Raw genomic sequence first — 11223 nt, forward strand, 5'->3', positions numbered from 1 at the left:
TATGTAAAAACATATATATTTTTATAAAAGTTACATACTTCAGCTTTATGTCATGCAGGGGACAGAACAAAATCATGGAGGGTGTTCTGCTTAGATGAAAGGGAAATTGGATGCATCCATCTCCCTGAACATTGCAGTCAGAATGAAACATGGTGGTGGTGTGACCAAACTGTAGGCATGTTTTTATTCAGAAGGGACAAGAAAAGATAATCAAAGTGGACAGGGAAGTGGCTGGAGATGCATACATGACAAAGTTAAGGTCAATTTTCTGGCAGTACATGGACCTGCTAGAACGGTATAGTTTAAAGCACATTCATAATTCATGTTAGAATGGCTCAGTTAGTGCATACCAATAGATGATTAATAAATGTGTTTGAGCATTTTTAACTGAAATAAACAAAATGAGCAATGGGCAAAAATGTCCATGTCTGGGTGTGCAAAGCTGAGAGAGGTATAAACTGAAAAACTTGCAAGTGTAATTCCAGTGAAAGGTTGTTGTAGTATTATGAATGTTTTTCTGTTTATAGTAAGATTACTTATAAAATCAGTGATAAATGGAACAGAACTATTAGTCTTCAGAAGAAACTGGCCTTATCAGCCATCACAAAGCCATCCACATCCTGCCACTGTCTTAAACAGGAAGGGGCTTCCAACTGAGCTTCCTTCTAAGGAACTGGGAGTTTTGCCTTCTGCTGGTCAAAGCCCTCTTGATTGTTTTGGTTCATAATGGGGACACTCTTGTTTGTCAGATCCCCCTGGGCTGCTAAGCATTTCCTGTCGTGTACCCAATCACACACTTGTTCGCTGCTCCTGGAGGGACTCTGTGAAAACCTTCCTGCCATCCAAGTACAACACCTCCTTCAGGTACAACACAGTTACTGTATCGGAACGGTCATATTCAGAACGTTGTCTTTTTTGTGTTTTTTTTTTAACGATAATAATAATAATAATAATAATTAAACACTTTTGATCTTGTTTTCAAGAGGGAAGGAAGAGAAGGAGCCAATCAAATTGTGCATCGTGGACTCCACCAACAGGCACTGTGTCGTACAAGAGCCCGCATTCTGGCAGACTATCCACACATTTGGAGTCACAGAGACAAACGCTCTTGGATCCCAGACATCTTACCGCAAAATCAGACTAAATGAGCTTTGTAAGGCCGCATAAGAAATCAGTGATTTTTGTAAATTTTTTGATTTTAAAGGGGAGCTGTAACAGTGTCTCATAAACAAAAACAGAGTTGTCTTGATTTAATGCTAGGAAACACTGCCTGGTTCTAAATTACACTTTCTTTGTCCATTAAAGCTGAAACACTATTACATTTTTTAAAGAAAAGATTTTTCTTTCTTCTGTAAAAATGAAAAAAAAAAAAAAAAAACTATTTGTTCAGTTATTCACTTTCTAACTTTCTACTTGTTTATGCTTTTACAGTGAAACCAGACCCTCCACGGTCTGTGTTCATACAGGAAGTGGAAGGTTATCCATCAAAGTTATGGGTTTCATGGAAGAATCCATCGTCTTGGCCAGAGGACCATTTCTTTCCCCTGAAATTTCATATTCGATACAGACCACAGGGATCCATGCATTGGTCAGAGGTAAGTCAATCAAGCCCTCGCCCACATTATTGGCTCTTAATTCTGAACGGGTTCGCCACCCCTGCTCTGTACAGTGTTGGGATTGTCCCATGAGTAGCATCTTTTTTGTCTCTCCAAAAATAGATGATGACAGAAGAGAATTCAATTGAAATACCCGATGCCACAGCACACCACTCCAACCAGGTTCAGGTTCGAACCCGCGACGACGTCAACCCGGAGAGCCAGTGGAGTGAATGGAGCCCCCTGAGTTTCCATACGCCCTGGCAAGGTGGAACACTAAACCCACAAGGAAGATTTTTTTTTTTGCTTTTACATTAATGGATATTTCATGGATATTTTTGGTGTCAAATTAAAATATATGGGTTGACTGAAATGATTGAATTAGACATAAATAGGTCAAAATAATGAGTGAGACCTCCTATACATCTACGTTGATATTGTAATTTTTTGAGAAACTATGAGAAAAATGTTCATTAGATCAAATCTACTAGAGAGTTGGACTCAAGACGACAATGTTTGGATAGAAAACTGGGACGCGATAAAACTGGATGAATGGTGAAGTGCTGGAAATGAGCCGGTTCTAATTACTTGTGTCTAATGCACAGCCAGAAACACGTACAGATTTCATTAAGTATAATTAACTTTGACTGTAGTTTCTTTTGTGGTTTGAGTCACGAGATTTGGTACATTGACGGCAAAGTTTGCATCTGTTTGTTTGCACTGCAGCCGACACCACCACTCACCCTTCAGATGACCCAGACGATATCGATCTCTTCAGCACACCGTCTGAAACTTTCACCTCCAAAATCGACGGTAAGACTCGCTTGTCTCTTTAAAATATCAGACCCCTGGCACTCTTGTTCCTCAGCAACAAACCGGGTGTAATAAAATGCCAGTTGTCGTCACGTTTATACAATTCCCTCATTACCGGTCCTGCTTATCCTTAAAAGTATTTTAAATATAGAGCTAGCACACTGCCTTTACTCTTCCTGTGTTTTCCACATGCTTTTTTAATTAGGTGAATCACATTTCCTGCTATTTAAACTCTTTCTAAAATTATGTAGGCAGTGCAAGGAATTCCTACAAAAAAGCCTCTAGGATAATGGTGTCTTGGAAAAGTATTTACATAATTGTAAAGAGGACGGAAAATTGTACATAATTTTGTTAACTGTTTTTAAAAATAGAAGTCTGAAAACTTTGCTGATTATTTGTATTTAGTGCCAATATGTATCTAGTTCTGTCTATGAATAAATGCAGCTATTCTGTAAAGGCCTTGGAGATTTGCTAAGGAATGTTAGTGAGCAAATAGCATCATGATTTGGCCCAGGATCACGTTGCATGCTTCTGGACTAACTTTTTGCACTGGCTGGTGTGCCTAGCTTTTTCTCACCAGCACAAAATTGAATTGCACCCAAATGTTCAACTGCATCACATTAAACATTGCAGTTTTATAAGTTTGCCTTTTCTGAATCACTGTTCAATACGGCAATATTTACTGATGAAAGATTAACAATTTAGCAAACATAAAGTGACTGAGAAAAGGTTCGAAGTGGTGCAGTGAGCTAAAATCTAAGCAAGGACTTCTCAAGATAAAATGAATGAATGAAGCGGTGAGATGCAAGAACTTTTAAAATGTAAGTTCAAATGTTTTAAAGGCTGAAAGTCATATGAATATTTACAATAAGTGCAGTGGGAAGGATTGGGAGGGTGATTGATCACACAGATACATGCGCTCAGAATAGTCTTGTGCTCTTAGGTTGGGGGGAAAATCTAACACTATTATTATCATCAGTGCAATGCAGAGAGGCCAGACTGGCAAAACCAAAACATCAAGATTTTAAACACCTACATCCTCCACAGCTCCGACAGACAAATCCTGAGATGTTATGATGATGATTTTTAGATGACTCAGGCCTTAACTTTCCTACAACCTCTCTGTTTATCTGACTAGCCTAGCCTGCTCACCTCTGGTCCACTGCAGTACACAACATTGACACGGTCTACCACAGCCAATCAGAGGGTGGGGGCTCACCCTGTGCTATCTCTGATTGGTTTAGACAATGATGTGGGACTAATGCATGTCTGCTGTTGAACTACAGGGAGACTTTCAGTGTCAGGGACTTCTTTTTTTGAACGTCTGATAGTGTGAGATGTTCACAGATTGAATATAAATGTGTGCTTTTCAGATTATTTTGTGGAACATTTTCTAAACTAAATCCACTTTTCTTTCCACTTCACATTGGGCAATAACATTTTTCAATCTCCCTGCATAATCACCAGACACTATGCTACAGTATTTAATTGTAGAAATGTTCCAGGGTGGAAGGGCTCAAGGGTTGTGAATTACTTCAAAAGTTACTTTTGTACTTTGTAGCTTTGTTTTAGTTTTCTTATAATGTGTGTGTGTGTATCTCTCCAAGCTTTTTTATGTCACTACGTTTGCTTTTTGGCTGAACTGTTAATTATGTGTGACTGTATTTCTTGAACTGTGTTTATCTAGGTAGAGGATGTGCACAACTTGTGCCATTTCTCCTCATTCTTGTTTTGGATCTTGCGCTCTTAACTATTTATTGGCCTGATATCAAATAAAACTGCAGGATAATCTGCTTCATAGCTCTCCTGTTTGTTTTGGCAGCATATAAATGTCTAATCAGTCATTAATGCAGCTGAAAGCTCAGAGGGCATTATTTACAGTCATTACAGTCTAGATAAGATCAAACATGTACCTCTTGTTTGGTCCTATCCTCCATTACATATAATTGTAGTACATTGCTCCTACAGCTTGCCGTGTTCTTCCATGTGATTTTTGGATTCTGGATGAAAATTTAAGTAGATAGTAGCACCCATATATCTGGGTAAAACAGAGTTGAAAGCAACCTGCAGTTGCAATTATCCCTTCTAAACTGTACACATGCAGGAAACCTGCAAGTGTACACAAACACCCACATGTAAGGGACCAGGGAGTGTGAAAGTGAGTGGAACTAAAAGATGAGCTGAAAACTGATTTTCTGCAGGGGGGTTTTTTCAGTCTGCATATAAAATGTTGATGATGTATTTCAAACTGATTATTTTCAGTTCATTTGCGTCCATAAAAGAGTTTTGTTCCCCCATAAAAGTGTAATCAATGAATGTTTTTTGTAAAATCTGGAACAGCAATCCTCAGATTGACTTTTAACCCAGGAGTAATTACATCCAGCAACGCATCATCAGTGTTTTGGCAGTCTGTTTAGTTCGTAAACAACAAACTAGAAGTTTGTGAAATCTCTTCTGTTTTTATTAAAACTCAGCTACACCCACTGGCTTTTCTTATCCTTTTGTTGTCCCAATTTTCCTTCTGCTACTTTCTGCTGCTTTGCATCTTCCACCCTGGTATACCCCCAATACCCTGTGTTGCTTACATCTTCTGTTTCCTCCCCCCCACTTTCTTCCCACATTAGGTGTCGTGCAAGGGGATGATGGTAATTTGGGTCTGGTGATCCTCTTGGTTTTGTTCTCCATCTTCATACTTACCACCGTCCTTTCCCTTATTTTTGTCATATGGTAAGACACAAAGACACACACACATCCCAGAACAGATCACAGCTATATGTTTGACTGTGACTTTACGTATTAGTATTTTTTTAAATTATTATTCTTATTTCTAGGATGAGACAGAAACGGCGGGAACATGCAACCAAACAAGAACTCGCCTCTATGGTCAAGATGAAATCTATGCCAATCTAATGAGACACTTACCTGGCAGCATTTAATGTGTCAAGGTAAGTTTTCTTTTCTTTTTTTCTTTAAGAAAATATTTAAACTTTTTACACCTGGGTATGTAGACAAAGACCAGACCTAAATCCAGTCAAATTCGATTTTTATAGTAGCATGGTGTGACAAAAAAGTGAAGAAGTTCAAGGCGTGTGAAAATCTTTGTGAACCGTTTTATATTGGAATGACAGTGGAGGTCACAACCATTTGTTTTTATTTAGTTTGTTTACCAGATTCATCTCCAAGTTTTGAAAAAAAGCAGCCTACATGTTTGAATCCAATTAAAATCCTATTTTGGATGCTTTTTACTGTGATTTAAATAGCTCCACTGATGATCATCAAAAGCATGCTTAGCCAATGAAAAGACTTTTGTGGGTTTTTTCTGCTTTACTACGATGCAATATGGTTCAAAGAGTTGCTATAAACATCTTTGAGACAACCCTTCAGATAGCCTGCCAACTTTTGATTATAAGGCTGGCACACAAACACACACACCCGCACACCAACACACACAAGCACACGCAAACGCAGATTATAACTACGTACTCCTGCATATCTTCCATTTATCTCTGCCTTTTAAATACATGCTTTCAAACAAATTATGCTATGATTTATATGTTTTCTGCAGCTGCATTTTTCTCCCTTCTTCACCCTGTTTTTTTTTTTTATATGTGTGTTTTTCTTCTCAGGTTTGTTTGAAGTGTCCACAACCTGTCAGCTTCAGCAGTGAGTAAACGTCTACTCCACACCACTGTGACATGCTGACCATCCACATTTCAGCTGAAATTATGAACAGAGCATTACTCCATCCAACTTCCAGGACAACGGGGACAAGAGTGGAACGGAGACTTTTTCGGTATTTACCACATGACTGCAGGGGAACAGTTTTGGAAGCCTCACTGAACTTATTCGGGGGCATCCAATTAACTGCACTACCCATAATGCATTAGAGAGTCGTCAGGAGAAACCTGAGACCAAACTCTGCGTACTTAAGCCGCGATAACTCCTCGGAGGAACGAAAAATAACACAGCACCACAACAATTCTACTTTCACAACCAATGCTGCTTCAGGTGAACTGACTCTTTGTGCCTTTTGAACTTTTTTTTTTTTTTTTTACCAACAAAATAGGACAAGAAATTCAGCCAAACACAAAGAGATGAGATTTTATTGTGGAACCGCTTGGCTCTTTCTCCCCAACCAGAACATTTCCATTTCATTCATTTATTTTATGAGTCTCTCTGTGTGAATAAACACAATCATTCTTACGTTGACTGACTCAATGCTGTGAAGGAAGCAGAAGCTCTGCCAGTCTGTGTGAGTGTGTCTGATGCCAAAGCAGCAACAATGGGCATTACAGCCTCTGCTGGAGGGGGTGGGTGGGAGGTGAAGGGGAGATTAGAAAACAATCTTTAACCTGCTTTGGACCTGAGGGACATTATGGGTTTTGGAGAATGAGGGCCAAGGAGGAAATGTTGGGTAGTAAGGACTTTATCTGGTTTATAATGAACGATTTTATGTTGCATGATACCATGATATGTTGCATGAATGGTTTTACATTGCATGACCCCATTATGCTGTCTGTCACTTAAAGTACATGTATTTTCTTGTTCATTTATGTCTTTTATCCATGGACAATTTGTATTTATGTGACTGAAAGACTGAGAAGGAAAAGAGGAGAGACTGGCCTTTCATACATCACCAGCATTAAGACGTCACTTACTTAGTCATATATAAAAGATCTCAGAAAGTTTTCGATACACAATTAAATTCTATCACCTTCCATCACAAGTTGAACCCATTGAAATTGAATTGAAAAAATCAATGGAAAACTACATTAAAACGTACAGAAATATTCGCTTTTTGCAGACAATTTGCAAATAAAGCAAGAAATGTATAGTGTAATAAATATCAAGTCCTTTTAGGGCCCTTTTAAACTGTACTAAAACCAGAACATGATGTTAAAATGGTCTTTGCAGTGTGAGAGAGTTTCTCAACTGTTTGGTTCATTGTCATGGTGGCATCCTGTTTCAGTGTTGCATGAAGGAGTCCTGCATTGGTAACCTTGTTCATGATATGTGGGGATTATGCACCACAGTTGGTTTGGTCATCAGAATTTGAGACACTGGCCTACAAACTAATTCTACTCAAACTCAAGAACTCAAGTAATTTATTACTTTGCAGACCAGCTGCTATTCACACAAGGCTCTCCAGGCTGCAACCAATAGGATCTTACCGAGCAGCTTAAACACACACTCCATGCTAATAAATACACTCCCTCCTTGAACATAGATATAGTTTTGTACTGGGCGTCAAACAAGGTTCCACAGATGTGGAGAAGTGCACACAACTCCAAATTGTGCATATACAACTTGTGCAAAAAGTTTTATTATTCTTGCTGCAGTTCAGAATTAAAAAAATAAAATAAATAAATACCCAGAAGCCGCTTCATAGTTGCATAAAAGTAATTGCAAGCATGAACACTCCAGTACCAATTACTTTAATTTCTCTCATTTCATACAAATTGATCTGTTGAGATCTCAAGGCATGCGTGCTTTCAGAGCATTATCCAAAGGGGCGTGGTTTACAACACCAGGCATTTTTCTCATTAATATGAATCTGATGAATCTTAAGAGGAAATTCCTGCTAACCTTTGTGTCACGTTTCTTATTCAGACTGCAATTGTAATACAGGCAAAGTTGCTGCTCACTATCCTCAGTGTTATGAACTACGTCATATTCTGCTGACCAGCGTATTTTTCAGATTGTGCAAAGACTGAAAGAAGATTATGTGATGGATCAGGAGGTGGATCGATTTACCACCTTTGAGAAAGCATATTGACCACCGAAGAAAAGTTTGCTTCGAAGGCTGGCGATGAGTAGGGGGAAGGAGGAAGACTAAGCAGAAGCCACTAAGGTTAAAATCATTACATGCAAGCACTACATAAATAATTGTGGTGCCACTTTCTCTGAAGGCTGAAACTGAAGGTTGAGGTGCAGAAACCTCACATATAGAGTGGTGACAGAGATTAAACAAATTGTCAGAAGAGTAATAAAATAATTGGCCTCACTATGAAATGTAAAATCTGGGTAGGATTTGGCACGACCCAGTCTGAATGATCATGAGGGTTTTAGAGACCATGAGATGGTTTTAACCCAGTCTAAAGGGGTCTTACAAAATCCTGGGAGTTGTTATTAAAGACTTTATTAAAGAAAAAGATCATCTAAAGAAAAAGGTTACAGTTATCAACGTCATGTAGAAAGAGAAGAAAGTTTAAAGTCCTATGTGAAGTTACATTTTTTGCTTCTGTATGTTAAGGTAGTTGATTACAAAATGAAATTATTAGACATATAATGTCCAAGAGAAGAATAAGAAAATCAAAGCATTTCATTTTCCAGTAAAACTGATATGAAAGCATCTTCCTTAGAAGTCTACTAAAGAGCTATGTCAAAGTCTGACACATATAGTCATAGTTTCTGCTGTTTAACCCCTTCTTTCAACACCGGAGGATGCAGAAAGTTTGCATATAGCAGATCATATTAGTAGGATCCAAATATTTGCATTGCAACTTATTTCTATTTTCAACATGGGGCTCCTTTTACTTCAGGGAGGTGGCTTGTGGACAGTTGCGACGGATGTTAGCATGTGGTTTTGAACACCACCGTAAATGAATGGGTTTTGGTATGCTGAAGACATTGAGCACTTTTTGAGGAACACAGTAAAGGCTGGGATCGGGTGAGAAGATTCACTTCAACTGCATTAATGAAACCTATGGTTGTTTTTTGAGGATTGCACAGCTTTGTCACATTGATAAACTCTGATATTGTGTTAATTAACTGTCAACTTGTCAGTGAAAGTTTATATACTGTAACTGTATGTGCACAAGATAAACTGACAAGGGTCGCTTTCACTCTACACACCAACTCACAAAAATGTTAACGTTCTGAAATACCTCTTTTACAGCTTTTTCCTTTACTTCCTCCTTCAGTGCTTTTCTTTCTTTTATCCTTTGATTTTATTTTGCAAATGTAAAGGTTTTTTTTTGTCTAATTCTAGTTTTAGAAACACAAGGGTGCATCTAAGTCAAATTGTTCCAGTTTGACGACTCTATGTTTTCTAAAGCTAATTTCATATATATTTTTTGCATGGATTCCAGCAAAGCTTACCTGTATATTATCACTGTATATCACAGATAATGGATGTTAAAGTGTATGTGATGTTTATAAACCTGTTCATAGGGGTAGGTTTGCAGACATGGTTTGCTCAGTCCGAAATTAACAAATATTTTAGAGAATTAGTGAAAAGATTTTGATTGTGACGTTTGAACTCTCAAAAGGGAATCCTGTTGGTACAGTGCCTTGCAAGAGTATTTTTATATAATCATTCGAACACATGGACACGCTTTCAATTTACCTTCAATCAAATGTCGCCCTAACTCAAATCATCCAAGTATCTTCAAAGAGTCTTCAGCAGCAGCTAGTATTGCAATGAATCTGAAAAGGCCTCTGACTGAAGACTGTCTCTGTATGACAGTCATGACATGTGGATTAATATTTGGGCAGCAGAGGCGATATTTCACAGTACCATGTGGAATATCTGTTGTTGACAAGAGCTGCTAATCCACCTCATTTACTTTTACTGCTCCAGGATTGTCCAGTATATAGTTCCATCCATCTTGCTTCTGTATGCTTCGTTGTCCTTGCGGAAAAAATAAACAAGCATCCCCACGTCATGCTTCTGCCATCACCATGTCTCTCCATGGGGCGTTTTGCATGCAGGCCAGGAAGCTTAATTTTGATCTCATCTGACCAGATAAACTTTTTGACATAAAATGTACTAATGTTTCATTAGTGAATACTTCTGCAAGGAACTCTAAATCAATACACATAACACATAGTTTAGGTTTAGAACTAGCACTACTGACTGAGTATAATTCATGTCTGCAGAACCTTTCCTGCTATATGTATTTGTGTCTTTGACCCCAGTTACATGAAGCTGTGTTGCTGTACACTTACTGTATGGATAGTGAATCAGTTTTATTCTGACAAGCTTAATTCTAGGACTCATTTTATTTCTGTCCTGTCAAGTGAACCATAGATTTTCTCTCTGACCTCTTCCCTTAAATTTTGTGTCAATATTCGGATTTCTTTTTTATTTTATTTTTATTTTATTTTTTTTACATATTATGGATCAAACTGGAGTTGGAAGGTGGCACAACTTGCTCAATGAAAAGCAGACAGACTATACCCCTAATTTTGACATCTTGCTGAAATTAATGAATTTGTGTTTGAGGTTCTGAAAAAAAGTCATATTTGCAGATTGGTGCTTAGTTCAGTATCAGTCATTCATTTCCCTTGGTTTGAGGTTGACAGCTACCTGCTTTGTTTCTACATCGTGAGCATCTATGGATGTATTTCTGTTTCACTTTGGTGGTGTTTTCTCTGGTTCTGTGGACAGAATTCTTTCATTATCCCTCTGCAGTGTGATACTGCATGGAGCCTGTTGGTTTTTAATCTTACAAGCTCAATACACTCAGGCATCCTCGCTCAGATGTAAATAGTTTTTCTTTTTTTTTCTTTTTTTTTTTTCTTGCAATATGTGTACAACACATATCATCATAAGCTGTTTTTCTTCCTGTACTGGTATGTTTCTGTGAAATAAATACTATTTTACCACATTTTCAATAGAAGGAAATCATTGTGTGTTGTGTTTACGCGTCCTATAGTTCAAGCAGGCAGGGCTTGGTCTCCCCAGGGCCTAAGTAACATTTAGTTACATAAACATGCTTTCTGTGGTTCTCTTGGCCATGATCAATGAGAGGTTACTCTGGGTAAAAGAAGAAGGAAAAAAAAAGTTTTCTTTTGTAAATTCTCTGCTCTG

The 11223-nt window shown here is 38.0% G+C and overlaps 1 protein-coding gene across 1 annotated transcript in view; it reads left to right on the plus strand.

Moving 5' to 3' along the window:
- il11ra (interleukin 11 receptor subunit alpha) overlaps window positions 1-11020 on the plus strand; it is a 52130-nt gene extending 41110 nt beyond the window's left edge. Inside the window, exons 5-12 of the mRNA XM_032569717.1 lie at window positions 750-864; window positions 984-1153; window positions 1432-1595; window positions 1719-1863; window positions 2322-2408; window positions 5033-5135; window positions 5240-5353; window positions 6035-11020. Of these exons, the coding sequence (XP_032425608.1) occupies window positions 750-864; window positions 984-1153; window positions 1432-1595; window positions 1719-1863; window positions 2322-2408; window positions 5033-5135; window positions 5240-5318 (863 nt within the window). The 3' untranslated portion in view covers window positions 5319-5353; window positions 6035-11020. The remainder of the gene's footprint in view (window positions 1-749; window positions 865-983; window positions 1154-1431; window positions 1596-1718; window positions 1864-2321; window positions 2409-5032; window positions 5136-5239; window positions 5354-6034) is intronic.
- The last annotated feature ends 203 nt before the right edge of the window (window positions 11021-11223 follow it).

This window comes from Xiphophorus hellerii, chromosome 8, assembly GCF_003331165.1.
Source record: "Xiphophorus hellerii strain 12219 chromosome 8, Xiphophorus_hellerii-4.1, whole genome shotgun sequence".
NCBI classification, from domain to species: Eukaryota; Metazoa; Chordata; class Actinopteri; order Cyprinodontiformes; family Poeciliidae; genus Xiphophorus; species Xiphophorus hellerii.